This window comes from Equus przewalskii, chromosome 14 (assembly GCF_037783145.1).
Source record: "Equus przewalskii isolate Varuska chromosome 14, EquPr2, whole genome shotgun sequence".
NCBI lineage: Eukaryota > Metazoa > Chordata > Mammalia > Perissodactyla > Equidae > Equus > Equus przewalskii.
The window spans coordinates 8,839,478-8,856,359 of NC_091844.1; the positions used below are offsets into that span (position 1 = coordinate 8,839,478).

Below are 16,882 nucleotides of genomic sequence, written 5' to 3' on the forward strand. Positions count from 1 at the left end.
GTTCTCCCACAAAACCCATGGGGCCAGCACAGAAATGATAGAACTGAGCAACCTCGTTTCAACCCTGCAACTAAAACGTCATGAAAAACCCTTTAAAGTAAACCGTTACAGAGTATGTTTTTATCAGCAGCGCTGGCTCTCATGTGTGTAGAAAAACAAATATCCACCAACACAGACACTTCTGACAGATAAAATGGGTCACGGAGGCTTGACATTCTTTGAATTAGAGCAAAAATAAATTGTACAATAACCTCAAGGAACTCTGTACCCTCTCTGATTCATATTTTTAAGATTCAAACCAGCATTTAGTACTACATCATTCAACACGAATATTAGGGAATATTTTCCCTAATTTTTCTGACAATGTCAACTTGACAAGAAGGACTCTGGTTCAGAAAACACTTTGATACATTTTTGATTGACTGAGATACAGTTTACCTATTTATGTGTGTGCTGGTATCTACCTATTTCCAAAAAAAGAATTTAAGGTGGATTTCTACAGTAATTGAAATCACCTGACATCTCAAGAGTCTGAGACAAAAAACCATTTTAACTAGAAAAAAGTATTCTGGCCCAAAGGGCAGTAAATTCTAATCTTTCAGTTATTGCTTTGATAAGAATGTTTGTTTCATAAAAATTATTACCTATTCCTTCTAAATAGGATAAATAACATTTTTTCCTATCAATCATTCCTTTGAGCTAATAATCCTGTTGCTACCTTTATAAAAGAATAAAAATAAAGAATAATGTGACTGCCAAGTTTAGTTTGTAGTTTTTCCACTGTATAATTTATTCAAATTATTAAAAAACTCTATATTCCTTTTTATTTAGTTATATGTGAACAAATAGTGAATACATAGTTTTACAGCTTAGTTAAAATATAAGAGAAGAAAACATACACATTTGCCGTACCAATAGCTCGTTTTTATTCTTTTTTAAGGAAATGTTATTAATTTAAAAAGAGAGTTCCAGGAAATTTAATAGGATTCCCAGCAATGATTATTTCTGAAATCCATGAGATTTGAAACATAATTATAAAAGGCTAAAAACCAAAGGATACACTCCTTTTTAAAAAAATGAAGATGACCTGTCACATCAAGACAGTCCGGCGTGTCCCTGCGGCTGCAGCCTTAGTCATCCTCAGAATCGCTGTCTCTCCTCGTGGGGACGGAGCACCGCACTGAGGACAGCAAGGCGTCTTCAATTGGCTTCTTAGGGTTTTCCTCCAGGTCTGTCTTGATGGCTCCAGACTCAGACAATTTCCACTCCAACTCTGCATGACAAAGAAAGAGCAAATCACCTAAGACACAGTGCACAGGGGCCCTCACCCTCAAGTCCAATAAGCCATGTTTTTTTCTAAGCTCAAATTACAATTATCAGCATTTGATGGCAATTTAATTTTAGTGCCATAATTTTAAGGTAGGTACCTAGAAGGAAAAAAATCAGACTTTTAGGAAGTAAAACAAAAATACTTTCAAATACTTTTTCAGAAGATGAAATCAAATGAGATATTACATACATTTGAAACTACATGGTAATTAAAATAAAAAACAGGGGCCAGTCCCGTGGCTGAGTGGTTAAGTTCATGCGCTCAACTTCGGCGGCCCAGGGTTTCACTGGTTCGGATCCTGGGCAGGGACATGGCACCACTTGTCAGGCCACATTGAAGCAGCGTCCCACAGGCCACAACGAGAAGGACACACAACTAAAAAATACACAACTATGTACTGGGGGGATTTGCGAAGAAAAAGCAGAAAAGGAAAAAAAAAAAAAAAGAAGACTGGCAACAGTTGTTAGCTCAGGTGCCAACTTTTAAAAAATAAAATAAAATAAGAAACAAAGACTAAACTTGTCTTCTAACAACTAGTTTTCCAACTTGCACAATTTCCCAGGAAAGAAATCCGCATAGAACGTTTACAGGAAACACTTTTCACAGTCTTACTGGCAATCTAATCATTAAATCTAATTTTAGTTAACAAAAGGAAATTCTTAAGCCTCATGTCCAATATCTCAATCTATTAGAGTCAAAGGATGAATGTATGATGACATTCTAGAAGCGATGCATTTGTTCCAAGTAAAAAATAAAAAAGACCAGAAAATAAAGAGCGATTGACTATAATTCCCGTATTTCATTCTCTTATAATTACTGAAACTCCACATGGATGTGAGACCTCGTGAAGCAAAATCAAGTGATGTGTTTTTCCACTGCAGAGAAGACCCTGGGCAGAACTGAGGCCCCATGTGAGAGATTCCACAACAAAGAGCCTGCTTTAAAAGTGAGGCTCTGCTAATGAGCTACTTCCGCAGACTCTGACAACTCATGCTCCTGAAGTCACATTAATTTAAAGTGCTCCACAGAGATGACCACCACCAGTATTTTCAGCTCTGGGTACCTCAGCTGAATGTTATAATTCAACAAATTTCTTACCAAAAAAATCTTAAGATTTCTGATTCTGGATTCAAGAATATGTTTAGACCCCCACACACGTACATACGTCTAAGTGCATGTATTTAACGTTATTGTTCACTTATATGCAGTAATCACTGTTTTATAAGTTTACTAATCCTCAAAGACTTCTCCTAGAAATAAAGACTGTAACTACTATTGTACACCTCTCTCTCCCCTCGTGGTACGTTCAAAAGGACCAAAATAAGATGCAAAATATATTTAGTTTGAAACGCTGTACGCCTCTGAAGACTGGAATAGTGTGTAACTGATGTAATATTTGTGTGTGTGTGTGTTTATACTTTTCCCAGATCAATACCTTATATAAGAAGTTATATAAAGTAGTATATAAAGTCATATTTTAACATATGTTTTTAAATACTACTAAAGCATAGTTGGACATATTATTTCAATAAAGAGATAAAGAATTTGACTTAGCAGGATGCCTCGGGCCTCAGGTTCTCTCTTTCACGTCATGTATGTCTGTGTAGTTTGACACCTCCGTGTGTAACAGGTGGTGGAAAGGAATACAAAGACACATCCTTTAGGAGTTAAGAGGCAGAATAAACTTTTGATTTAATTTAAAAGCTACTAAGCTACTCAACTGAGAAAATATTTCTATAGAGATTTATATATATACACATAATATATACAGATAAGATTCTGTCACTAATTTGTTCATATGAATTAAATAAAACATGAACGATGTGATCTTCAGCTACAACTTAAAACATATTCAACTGTAGGGGCAAATAAAACATATTAGACGTTGATTTTAAATATATATATTTTAAAGTCCATGTGCCCTGTCTTAACTGAGAATTATGAGAGTCCAGCTGTAAGTGCCCCAATGACTTGTCTAAGATGAGAGATTAAATGTGCTTCTTCCCTTTTAACAATCACTCACACAGGACACAGGGGCAAAGGTGAATTTGACAAATCATCGTAACACATGTCTAGGAAACAGGCACCCTCTTCAAGAGAAATATCCCCTCGCCATCTCTACGCACTGGCATCACTCACGTGCCCTGGACTATCTCAAAGAGGCCCTTACCATCTACTGTCAGGTTCATGCCACCAAACACCAGAGGTCCAATAAACTGAGCCTTGATATCACCTTCAAGGTAAACAAATACCGTGGGCAGGTTCTTATCAGGATAATTGGGTATGCAGGTTGTTGAAATGGCTTTGATAAACTTGACATCAGGAAACTTCCTGGCAAGTGCACTGAAGTGCTGATTTATCAGGGCGCAGAGGGGAATCCTATAAAATAGAAATAGGAAACAATGTGAGAGGGGAATCCTGTAAAACAGAAACAGAAGCAATCGTGATTCTGCATTCAGAGACAGAAGAAAGCTCAACTACCCTCCACCCTACATAAAACCTCATAATAGCTTCACAAGTGATTCTGCCACTCCAGCCAAGAGGAATTAACATTTTAAAAAAACTTTCTACTACGTTCAAGGAAAGCGAAGAACTCGAAATCCAAAGTCCAATTTAATTTGATCCAACAATATGTCAGAAAAGCAGCTTCAATGTAGAGATAATTGTTATGCCCTTCTATATGAGAGAACATTCAGGATTTAGAAGGTGTGAAACAGGTCAGAAAGCATTTCCTGCTTTAAAGAAACTACCACACCAGCGCTTGACTGCACAGTACGGAGAACAGACCGGAGGCGAGGAACACTGAGGACCACTGCCTCTCTCACTGTGACAATGATTATAAAGGTCTCCCGCATCATGAACAAGAGGGATTCATTACACGGAATTCTGAAACGCCAGAGTTTCCCTAGAGGGATAAATAACAGGCACTCCTTTTCAATAAAAGCCAAGTCTTCACTGCCACACTGTAACAAAGGCATTCGTATTAGCCACAAATACTAATGTGAAAGCCTGAAGACAAAAATTAGGCTTTAAGGTTTTGGCAAATCAGCGACGAAAACACATAAACAGTAGTAAAAATCCCTCCAATGTGGATTAAGTCCAAGATGGTCGAGACATAAATTCGGGTTAACATTTAAAGACAGTGATAAGATCAGCTCACCCTTGTTTGTAGAGGTGCAAGATGACCCACAAGCCCTCACCGGCTTTCGTAACTTCTTGAACATAATCCTTTCCTGAGATCTCCAAAACTTCTCCAAATTTATTCTTTAATTTAGTTGCTTTCCACTCAGCCAGTCTTTGCTGTCTGCACAACAGGAGAGAGAGACATCTTACACACACGCGCATGTGCACACACACACACCTTTCAGACAGCAACTTTTATAAAGGTCCAGGTCTATTTATTTGCTCCATGGCAAAGTATAAGACCAGAAATCTCTAACATTATTATTTAATTATAGTCCTTTCCTAATGTTATCTCAGTCAGAAAGTTAATTTTTCAAAGGGCACATATTTTAGTGCCACACAAAAAAATCGAACAGTCCCTCTGGGCGGCACTAACCTGTACATTTCAATAGCACGTTCGTCCTCCTCATTAAATTCATCTTCATTGTCCTCCAGTTCTTCCAAAGTCATGTCTTCATACGTTTTCACTGAATGTAGTTACATTAGCAAAAACCGAAAAATTTAAAAGATAAACATGCTATTTTTTTTCCTTCGCTTTTCTCCTAAAGATGTGCATGCAACACCAAAAGACCCCCAGCCCACCAAAACCTAAATAAAAAGTACTTTAGGTATTACACTAGGAAATAAGAAGTTGAGGGTGTTTTAAAAAGAGAGAACCATGTTGGTATCTGTGGGCCTGACTCTCTTACCGCCACACAATAACAAGGACATGAATGAGACGTTTTCCAAGTCTATGAAACCAGAGAGCTGTGTCTGCCTGAACTTAGCTGGTCTGATCTTCAAGCACGGGCACGGACTGGGGTGTCACCAGTTCTCATATCTCTGAGCAGGTGGGAGGATACCAGTGGGTGCCCCCCCCCGCCAGCACACCCTTCTAGAGTTAAAGCGATTATCACACCATTGCTTGCTCTTTTCCTGAGAGCGGTAGGCAGCTCTACCTTTTCTTTTACCCAATGGCTAAAAAATGTGTATTTTGTTTTTATTGCCATAAACACTTGCTTCCTGACATCAAATCAGGCTTTTGTCCCCTGAACCCCACCCCATCACTACACAAAACTGCTCTTATCAAGGTCAACAATGACCCTGACTTCTTCACTGCTGAGTGAGCGGCATTCGATCCAGCCCATCCTGCCTCCTTTGTGCAAGGCCGTCCTTCCAGGCGCCTCCTCGCCTCCTTCCTCTACGGCCACCCCTCCTTTAGACCCTAAGCCGACTGACCCCTTTTCTTCCTTATCTATACCCACTCCCTTGGTGGCCGCATCTCACAGCTTTAAATACTGCCAAAATGCTGACAACTCCCAAATCTATGCCTCCAGCCCCTGTTTCTCTGATTTGGAGAAAGACACCCAACTGTCCACTTACCATCTCTATTTGTCTAATAAAAATCTCACAAGAGATGAGCCATCCTCATCCCAGTTGGTGTAACTCCATCCTTTGGGCGCGAAGCCTTGCAGTCACCCAGACTTTCTCTCACGCCCCTCATAGGCTCCATCAGCAAACCCCGTTGGCCCCACCTTCAAAATATATCCAGATCTGACCACTTCTCACCACTTCCACTGCCACCACACTGGTCCAAGCCAATGGTATCTCTTGCCTGAATGACTGTAGTAGTTTCCAGACTAGTCCTCCTACTTCCTGCCTTGCCCCCCACAGTCCATGCTCACTAAGGCAGCAGCAGGATGGTGCTGTCAACATGGCGGGCACATCACCACTCTGTTCACACCTCCAACAACTTTCACCGTAGTAGGTGTAAAGCCAAGGACACTCCTAGAAGCTACAAGGTCCTGAATGGTTTGACCCCTAGTCGCCTCTCTGACCTCACTACTTCTCTCTCGCAGTCACACTGACTTCCTCAGGGATGCCCCAACGTGCTTTTCACCTGCTAAAGTAGCTCGGTTCACCTCCCTCAGGTGACCCAACGTCATCCCCATGAGGCCCTCTCTGACCCCATCCAGAATTATACTCACCCCTCCAGCCCTTTCTAGGCCCTTTCCCTGCCATATTTTCCTACATTTCACCTATGTATTACTTGTTCTCCTCTCCCCCACTAGAATGGAAGTTCCACGAGGACAGGGATTTTCGTCTGGCCTGTATGCAGCTACACCCCACTGCCTAGAGCAGCACCTGGCACACAGTCATCTTCCAGTAAAGGTTCGCTGGATAAATGTTTGTAATAAACCTTTCTCCAAATTAGCTCCAACGTGTAAATGGGACAAAAGTACTAGCCTCTGTGATCAACACTTCTCAAACGTTGCTGTGACTCAGAAAGCCTTTGGGCACTTGTGTAAATGCAGATTCCTGGGCCCCGCCCCCGGAGATTCGGATTCAGTAGGGGCTGGGTTTTTACAGGCACCCCAGGGACTGTGATCCAGGAGGTACAGCTCCTTTGAGAAAACTCCTCTCCCAGACCCTACACATTGCAAACATGCTGTGCTTTCCCAAATTAAGCCATTTTAATATTCTAAAACCACAAAGATAATAAAGGATAAGCTCAGGAGAATATGAACATCAAAACTTTGAGCAAATTTTCATGACGTTATCCAAAGCGAATCAGAGACCAGAAATTCAAGACTCAGAAATACTTTCTTCAGGATTATCACGTGCGCCTCTGACACAGACTAGGAATTATGGAAATGAAGGGAGCCTCTGATGTCCCCCTAAGTCTGTGGCCCAGAAAGGTGAAGGCCAGAGACATCCTGTGACTCGAATGAGTTCCCACAGTGTCCGATCCAGCACTCCAAGCCCTGGCTCCTGCCTCCTGCTCAGAGGGTCCTTCTACCAAAGCAGTCAGAGGCTTAGACAGCTGTCTCCTAACCCAGACAGACACAGAACAAATAAGGAATCACCCGCTGACTGCTCACCAATTGACTGCTGAAGGACTCGCTGCTCCTCCTCCTCTTCAGCCTTCTTTTCCAATTCTTTCAAACTTTCCTTTGAGGGCAGGATGCCCTTTTTTCGTAAGATGTCATTCCACTCAGTGTCTGCGTTGGGGTCCTAGAGCAGGTGGACCGAGGATACCATGAGTGCAAAGCCCAGTATGGAAGGTGCCATGTTGGGCAAGGGGTCAAATGGGAAAGGTGTTGGGAAGAAGGATTCAAGCCAAATTATTTTGTGGCCTATTTCTGAGAAAGTATCAAAAGACCCAGAGCCCCTGTTCCATTCTTCTCGTCCTCCACTCCATCCCCCACTGAGGAGCTAGTCTTGGGGCAAAAATCAGGATATGACACACAGATTGGCATCAATGCTGATACCAAGGCTCTGAGCTGGTTTCTGTTCAATTATTTTTATTAATGACTTGGAGTGATTCATCCAACAGATATTTACTAAGTTCCTACTATATGTAAATTATTGTCCTAGATGGTAGGGAAGCATGGTGAATGCCAGTCACCTTTTTATAGTCGAGAGGAAGAGACAGACAATGCACAATTAAACATACAAATAGATATATACTACAAACTGTGGCAAATACACTGACTAACAGGCTGCTGACCTAGAGAGTTACAGGCGGCCTGCATTCCACAGGATGGGCAGGGACGTTCTCTCAGAAGAGGTGACAATTTACCATCATGGGAGGATGAGAAGGAACCAGACATCAGGAGAATTTAGGAAGTCATTTTCCAGGCAGAAGGACCAGCACGTGCACAGGACCCAAGAGCGGGGATACTGAGCATGGCCAAGTTCTAAGCGGCTGCAGTAGAATCTGAGAGGGCGGAGAGCCCGATGCCAGGCTGACAGATTCTCCGATGGCCGAACCCCAGAGGAAGAGCTCAGACCCCATGCAACAGCTCACAAAAGCTGACACTTACCAAGTACCAGGTGCTGAGCACTCTCCCAAGCCCTTTACCTGTGTCTACTTAGTTAACCCTCACAAGCCACAGAGAGGCGCGGCATCTAGGAAGACACTGCCTCGCTAGAACAGGTCAGATTTGCCAGGATCAAATGTCAGAAGGATAAATGTCACAGGGGGCTCTTAGCTCCAGAATGCAGCGGCCCAAACACTGGTTTTGCCTGGCTTGGCAGGAACTGCTAATGGACCCAATTTGGAACACGAAATCAAGGAGCCCTGTGGAAAGGGCGCTGGGACAAGGCTCCAGCCGTAGCCCCGTGTCACGGTCTTGCTGAGATACATCAAAAGAAAAACGATCAGAATCCTTTCAACGGAGTGGTCAGGGGAGGCCTCTGAAGAGGTGACATTTTTAAAAGGGACCTGAAGGATAGAGAATGTGCGGGAGGCCAGGGCAGCCCCGGGGCTCCTTCTTCACCATTTGAGGGGGTCTGGCTTGAGGCAGATTGCTGCATCTGCAGATGATCATCTTCTCCAGCCTCCAATACCTCCCGCCCCAACCAAACCCACACTAACCCCATGTGCTAGTTGTCACTGTCAGAATTCCTGGACACAGCGTGATGCGGGAGGCAGCAGAATGACTTTTAAAGGAGGGTCCTTGGACAGTGACAAAATTTAGTTGTCACATACTTTGCTCGTAAAAGCATCCATCCACGGTGTCTTCATTCATCTTCTTTCACTTTTCTTTGGGTTTTAGTCAAATTCCATCAGCAAATTCCAAGTACAAAAGAACAAAACTAGGGGATTTGGTTTTATCCATTTTATGACAGTAACTGCGCAGAGGGACCCTTGAGCTGAGCTCTGGAAGCCAGGGAGCCCGAAAGAAGCGCACCTCCACCTGAACACCAAAGTTAGGGGGAAGAGGGTGTAACTAACCCCACAAAGCTCGAAGAAGAGTCAGGAACACTGTTTCACGTTATGGGACCCCCAGGCGCGGCCCTTCACTGCTCCAAGCCTCAGTTCCCACATCTGTACAGGGGGTCCACAACACACCTGCTCAGGTGCTCACTAACAGAGTTAATAGTAGGAAGTAACTTTGTCAGGTGGGACGGGCGAGTCCTTCACAGGCCCCACGGGATCCTATCTCAAGGAGAGGCAGCGCGAAAGCACCGAGATTTGCGGGGCAGGACACAGAGGGGTAGGGACGCCCGGCCCGCAGGTCCCGACGGGACCACGCCCGCCCTCCCGCACTGCGCCTGCGCCCGGCCTCCACCCGCGTGGCCTCCCCCGTGCCAGCGGCGCCCGGCGCTTCCCGTAGGCCGGGCTGGGACAGTCCCCCATCGGCGAGGACCCAGTGGGGTAAACAAGCGGCCGCGGCCTCCAGGCCTCCCGCCCTCGGCTCGCTCACCTGCATCTTGTCTCAAATGCCTCCAGCCAAGCCGGCCGCAGCACCCCCGCCCCTCAGCGCTCTTCCGCGCACGCGCGCAGCCGCCGCCCCGCCTCTTCTCCCAGCGCGGCCTTAGCCCCGCCCCCAGGCGTGAGCGGGGCGGAGCCAGGGAGGACGCGGGGCCCCTGGGGCTGCGTGCGCTCCCCAGGGACAGGCGCGGAGGCTGTGCGCATGAGCGGGGCTGGAGACGCCTACTGTCTGTCCTTGCCGCCGCGTTCACGTGACCCAGAGCCAATCGCGGGCGCTACCGTATTAGGGCAGGTTTTCGGTCTGGGAGCGGCGGGGCCGGACGGAGGAGGTATGCGGTCTCCGTGCGCCCTCTCCAGCCGCAGGCCAATCGTGTAAAAGAGGTCTTGGCCCAAGATGTCAGGAATAGTATCTTTCAGTGACCCAATGTTACAATGAAAAATGATGCAGGGCCACCTCGAATTCACTCGCTATCATTTCAGCATCAGAGAAGGCAATTCATTCATAAGACGTATTTATTGAGGGCCTACTATGTGCCAGGCACTATTCTAGGCTCTGCGTATACGACAGTGGTCATGACAGAAAAACACCAGAAAGGCGAAAGTCATTTCACCTAGTTGAGCCCCAGGCGATCCATATTTGCAAAAGTGCTTAGCGCCATCAGGGGCACACAGAAGGCACTGAATAAAACTGAGCAGGGTCTGAATGGTACAATCCAGGCGCTGGGCTCCAGGCTTTTGTTTACGGAGCACTCCAAATTTGAGCTAAGAAAGCAGTGTCCCTCCCTGGACGCCTGGGCTGACTTGCCGCCTCGGGGCAACGAAGCGGACGGAGAGAACACAAACCCACACATCTGTGGGGTAGGCGTAGGACTCCCAACGTTGGCTGCGTATTAGAAACACCTGGGAGGTTTCAAAAACTGCAACTAGCTACCCCGGAGCTCCATCTCCTGTCAAATTACATCCCTGGAGATGGGGGCTGAAACTTATTTTCTTAAAGATCCTCAGGTGTTGCGAATATGCATAACCATTAATATAGAGTGAATCAAATGATTCCTTGAGGGCAAGGAACTTTCACTTAATTTATAAGGCTCCTTAAGAGTTACCTAGCTCCTTCCCATAGAATTATAGGCCTCTTAAAGCATTTGTTTATTCATTTATCTAGCAGCACACTGAATGATTTTTCCCTGGTCTCACCATTAAAGTCAGGACCCAGACTAGTTCGGGTGGATTTGGCCCCATGCTAAGGTTTGCGTCCTCCGCAGCAGCAGTGTGGGTGCTCTTAGATCCTTTCCTGATTCCCAGCCTTAGCTATCTCCTGAGGCCCAAACTCACCTCCAATACATGATCCCTCTCTCTGGAGGAGATTAACAATCCAAAATCTCAAACTTTACTGCCTTTGCTCTGCAAGAAAGCTGCCTATCCCACTTTCGTCGAAGACTGGCGCTTTCCTCCTGTGCAGTCGGTCACACCTCTGCAGAGACTCTGTTTTTCATTCCATCACTCTTGGCTCCGAAGAAAATAATTAGAGCTCAGGAGAAAAAAATAGAGCCATAAGAATTAGAAAAGAAAGGAAATGGAAAAGATATTTCCATTTGTGGATGATTTGATATGATTATCGTATTTGGAAAACCTTGGGAGAATCAAGGCTTAAATTCGTATTGACAATATGAGAATTCAATATAGGAGCAGGATATAAAATTAGCATACAAAAAATAGCCTTAGTCTGTATTTACAATAACACGCTACAGGACATAATGAACCCTGATTACAATAACAACAGAAAAGAAAAAAGCACTTAGGAATAAGCTCAAGAAGTGCACAGAAACCTACATGAGAAAAATTATAAAGCATTCCTGAAGATGCAAAAGTCAACTTGGACGAGAGGAAAGAAATCACTCATTTTTGGATAAGATGACTCAACTCACAGAGATGTCAATTTTCTCCAAGTTAATGTGTTAAAATTAACACAGTCTTATTTTAAAAACTCAACAAATTGTTTTCTGAGGCTAGAGAGGTTGGTTCTAAAGTTTTTTATGATAAAATAAACAAGGAGAATGGCAAACTGAGGAGCCCACCCTTGGCTTAGTGGTTAGGTTCCAGGGCTCTGCTTTGCAGAAGGTTGGCAGGTTGGGATCCCTGTGCTGACCTAGCACCACTCGTCAAGCCATGTTGTGGCGGCATCCCACATAAAAAAATAGAGGAAGATTGGCACAGATGTTAGTTCAGCCACAATCTTCCTCAAGGGAAAAGAGGAAGATTGGCAACAAACGTTAGCTCAGGATCAATCTTCCTCACACACACACACACACACACACACACACACACACAAAGAATGGCAAACTGAGGGGACAGCTAACCCTACGAGATATTAAAACAGTTTGGTACTGATGCATGAATAGACAAATCGATCAATGGTGCAGCAGGTTCAGAACAAGTCTGGAAATAGAGCCAAGCACACAAACATTAGTGTATGCCCTAGAAGGCCTCTCAATCTGCCGAGGAGGGATGGGCTTTTTATCATAAATGGTGTTGGGACAATTGGATAGCCATTCGAAAATAAATAAAATTGGATACATGCTTCACAGTGTATATCAAATTAAAAGTTAAAAACTAAAAGTACTGGAAGAAAACGGGATAATTTCATTATAACCTAAAAATGGAAAAAACCTCTGATGATTATTACTCAAAATCCAGAAAGTCAAATGAAAGAAATGATGGATTTTACCACTAAAAATTTTTATTTTTGCATAAGAATAATGAATACAAGCATGCCAGCTTTGGTGTAAAATAAAAGGTTAAGTAAGAATATACATGCGTATTCATATCTGCTTAATTTTGCAAAAAGAATCACAGACAGAAGAAGTCAGAAATTAATGAAATAGCAAACATGGTGGTCAGGTGGGGTGAGAGGAGGGTGGGGATGAGGTGGTAGTGACAGAAAGTCGGGAGTGAGAATCCTCTGATAAACCTTTATTTAGGGGCAGATAAGTTTTGTGGGGCCCAAAACACATTCCATTTTGGAGGCCCTCTTTTAGAATACATCACTTATCTGAAGAAGAAAAAAAAAAAGCCCAAAATTCATAGAAATAAGAGATTAGATTTGTGGTTACCAGAGGTGGAGGGTGGGGAAAGGGGGAAATGGAGGAAGGTGATCAAAAGGTACGAACTTTCAGTTAAACGATAAATGAGTACTAGAGATGTGATGAACAACATGATGACTATAACTAACACTGTTGTATCATATACAGGAAAGTCAGCAAGAGAGTAAATCTTAAGAATTCTCATCAAAAGGAGAAATTTTTTTCCTTTTTTCTTTTCTTCTTTCTCTTCTTTTTATCATATCTAGTGAGAAGATGGATGTTAACTGAACCTATTGTGGTAATCATTTCACAATATGATATGGCAAGAATAGTAATTTTATTATGCTGTATTTCCTGTCTTTATAATTTGTGATACAATATAAACATTCAAAAAAGGGAGAACTCAAGTATAATTTCTGTGTTGAATAGACATCGACCTGTATAAATATTATGATGACATTTTGACCAAATAAAAAATAGAAAGTTAAAAAAAATACAAAATTATGAATATAAAAGTAGGCATGAAAGTGAATATTGATTTAGAATGGAAAAAGAAACGATTACAAATTGCCAATTTTAAAAGGCTGACAAAGTGGCCAGCCTGGTGGCATAGTGGTTAAATTCATGCACTCCACTTTGGCAGCCCTGGGTTTACGGGTTCCAATCCTGGGTGTGGACCTACACACTGCTTATTAAGCCATACTGTGGTGGCGTCCCACATACAAAATGGAGGAAGATTGGCATAGACGTTAGCTCAGGGTCAATCTTCCTTACCAAAAAAAAAAGAAAGAAAAAAAATTGACAAACATCACAAAATCTAGAAAAATAGCATAATATTTGTATTAATTAACTGCCTGACATGTCTATATGATATCATAGACTAACTTCTGGCTTGTATACATCAAGCCCGTCTCTTCTAGAACCTCATTCCAAGGTCAGAGCTCCATAGATTACAGTCATATCACTTTATGTTTTCTCGCCCTGCGACTTCATGTCACATCACTGCGCAAGAGGCCAATGGCAGTATTCCTGCAAGTCCTTTCTACCCTGGATGGCCAGCAACAGTATGCATAGAAGTAACTGCAGATACATAAACGTATATCAGTACATATACCCCCATTCAGTTTTCCCTTAGCCAGATCCGCAAAATATGCATGACCGATCTAATATGACCTGACAAAGAGAAGTGGGGGTCAGTGTGAGGGAGGGGAAGCTGGAGTAGAAGGCAACGGTGATCTGAACTGGTGATGGTTAAAATACCCTATTTTTATAAACATTCACAAAAAGGCACACAGCCCCTGTGAACACATTGCCAGAACCCTTTCCAGTACCTTGGAGAAGCCTGAACAAATGAGGGTCTCGGAATATATTTTTATCACTTGGAATTTTTATTTTTTAATTCTTGAATGAAGTCATTTAGACAGATTTTTGTCGCATGTTACTTTTGTGCATACGTAAAAAGGAGAACATAAAGGAAATAAATTGGTTAAGGCATTTCTAAGGAAATGACAATTACACAATTGTTACCTGGCTAATGGGGATTATAAGACCTTCCTAATTTCAGAGATGTTGAAATGTGAAAAAGAAAAACATGGTAACACACAGACAGTTACCATCTTGCTTAAGAAACAGAACAATTCCCAACAGTGCTGAAGCCGTTGTGTGTACCCCTCTTTTCTTTCCATCTGGAAAGAACTTCTGACCTGCGTGTTGTGTCATCGTTTCCTTGTTTTTCTCTCCAGTTATTGTAAATATATACAATATGTTGCTTGGTCTTAAAGTTCTCTATAAATGAAACAATATCATATGTATTCTTTGGATGTGCTTTTTCAGCTCAACATTATATGAGATTCATCAATGCTAATGCGTATAGTGACTATTCGTTTTCACTGTTGTGTAATATCACACTGTATGTTTATACAACAATTTACCAATTTTCCTGTTGATGGGCATTTGGTCTGTGTTTCTATTACAAATTATTTTGTCATACACAATTTCAGTATCATCCCTTGGAATGTGTATATATAAATGAGGTGTATACCTAGGAATGGAATTGCCAAGTCACATGATAGACTTTCGTATTCTGATTGCCAACAAAAGCCACTGCACCCCTCCTACCTTCCGTGAGGGGTGTGAGTCCTATCCTTGCTCAGTTTGTACTGGACCAAACGACCTTGGTGGATGAGGGCAGGGAGAAGAGGGGAGAGAGATGTGTCTTAGTCTGCTTGGGCAGCCATAACAAAATACCATAGAATGAGTGGCTTACACAATAGACATTTATTTTCTCACAGTTCTGGAGGCTGGAATGTCCAAAAGCAAGGTGCTGGCTGATTCAGTTCATACTGAAGGCTCTCTTCCTGGCTTACTGACAGCCAGCCACCTTCTTGCTGTGTCCTCACGTGGCTGAGCCTGCACACGTTCTCTGGTGTCTCTTTTGTAAGGATGCTAATCCTATCGGATCAGAGCCCCACCCTTATGACTTCATTTAACCTTAACTACTCCCATAACGGCTTATTCCAAATACAGCCGCATTGGGGGTTAGGGCTTCGACATAAGAATTTCGGGAGGACACAATTCAGTCCATGCAAGATGGTACTTCCCTGCCCACAGACTGTGACTTTCAGCCATAGCCCTGGGGAATCAAAAGTGACAGCAATTGAGGCAGGATGGAGCATTCCTATTGGCTCTGTTGGGCTCTGATGTGACATGGGGCTCTGCTTAACTGGAGACTAGGTCTCAGGCTTCAGCCTGTTGACATGAGAAAGTCCACTGTGAGTTGGAATTTGCTCCCTGGAGATATCTGTATATTGAGCATCAAATTTTGCTGTCTCCTTGGTCTCAAATGGTCTGGTACCCATGACTTCCAGCCCTGCCCCCTTGGCCGCCCCCAGGATGGCCTCCATGCAGCTTCCCTCCATAGAAGAGAGCACAACATCCAGCTCTCCACCACGTGCTTTGTAATAGGGCTGGCTTTGAAGTTCCTAGTGGTAGAACTAGTTATGTGTTGGTGCCCCTGACTTGTGAGATGTCCTGGACCCCTTCACTGTGGGGCTGTGACTGATGCTCTTTTGAGGGGAGGAGCTGTGCCTGGCCCCTCCGGGGCTCGTCTCCCTGATACAGTTGTTGCTGTATTTGCCCCGTGGAGATCTTGAACATGTCCACTGCGTGGTGGTTATGGGTTGTGAAATAAAAAAGATTCTCCGCTCACAGCTATCTTCTTTCCAAGACAGCTCTGCATCTGGCGTTTGATCCTCCTAGGGGCCTTCAAACCTCAAAGCAGTTTTACCTGCTTGTCTTCCCCGGGGAAGACGCCTCACCACCTAGCCATATGTATCCTCTGCAGCCCTCTGTGACCTGTTGCTGTCACACACCCTTTTGTCCTTGCTCCCCAACAACCCCTCTTAGGAGAAGGACACCATTCACCATTTTTCTTGTGCAAAGCTTTAGGATGGCATTCACCAGGAACAGCATTTGACGAAATCTAATACTCATTCATGATAAAAACTCAGCAAACAAGGATTAGAGGGTAACTTCCTCAACTTGATAAAGAACATCTACCAAAAACATACCCTGACACCATACTTAATAGTGAGAAACCAGATGCTTCCCCAATAAGATCAGGAACAAGAAAAGGATGTCCACTCTCACCACTCCTACTCAGCATCACACCGGAAGTCCTGGCTAACGCAATAAGACAAGAAAGCCACTAGGCTTTGCTGTAGAAAATGAAAAGCTTATTCTAAAATTCATACAGAAATGCAAAGGACCTGGAATAGCCAAAACAACTTTGAAAAAGAACAGAAAGTTAGAATACTTACACTACCTGATTTCAGCACTTAATATTAAGCTACAGTAATTAAGACAGTGTGATGTTGGCATCAAGATAAAGAGCTCAATCAATGGAACAGAAGGGAGTCCCAAAATAGACCCTCTCATACACTGAATTTCAACAATGGTGAGAATGCAATTCAGCATAGAAAAGATAATTGGATATCTATATGCAAAAAAAGAATAATGAGAAGAATATAGAGCCATACTTCACACGAAAACCCAAAATTAACAAGATGGATCATTGACTTAACTCTATAA

General features: G+C 43.3%; 1 protein-coding gene across 1 annotated transcript; it reads right to left on the reverse strand.

The window, feature by feature from the left end:
- Positions 1 to 902: 902 nt before the first annotated feature.
- Positions 903 to 9,966, reverse strand: PDCL3 (phosducin like 3). Its single transcript, XM_008523713.2, has 6 exons — positions 9,706 to 9,966; positions 7,375 to 7,507; positions 4,890 to 4,980; positions 4,491 to 4,634; positions 3,501 to 3,709; positions 903 to 1,273 (listed from the first exon to the last, which is right to left on the reverse strand). Exons 1-6 carry the CDS (start codon positions 9,709 to 9,711, stop codon positions 1,131 to 1,133), a joined length of 726 nt encoding a protein of 241 aa, XP_008521935.1. The 5' UTR covers positions 9,712 to 9,966; the 3' UTR covers positions 903 to 1,130.
- Positions 9,967 to 16,882: the final 6,916 nt, after the last annotated feature.

What these genes read in the sequence shown, in the direction of transcription:
- PDCL3 (XM_008523713.2), bottom strand. An exon ending in CGTGCTATTGAAATGTACAG is followed by an intron (nt 4,635 to 4,889) that starts GTTAGTGCCGCC and finishes CCTGTTGTGCAG; the next exon opens with ACAGCAAAGACTGGCTGAGT. An exon ending in CATGAACCTGACAGTAGATG is followed by an intron (nt 1,274 to 3,500) that starts GTAAGGGCCTCT and finishes TTTGTCATGCAG; the next exon opens with AGTTGGAGTGGAAATTGTCT.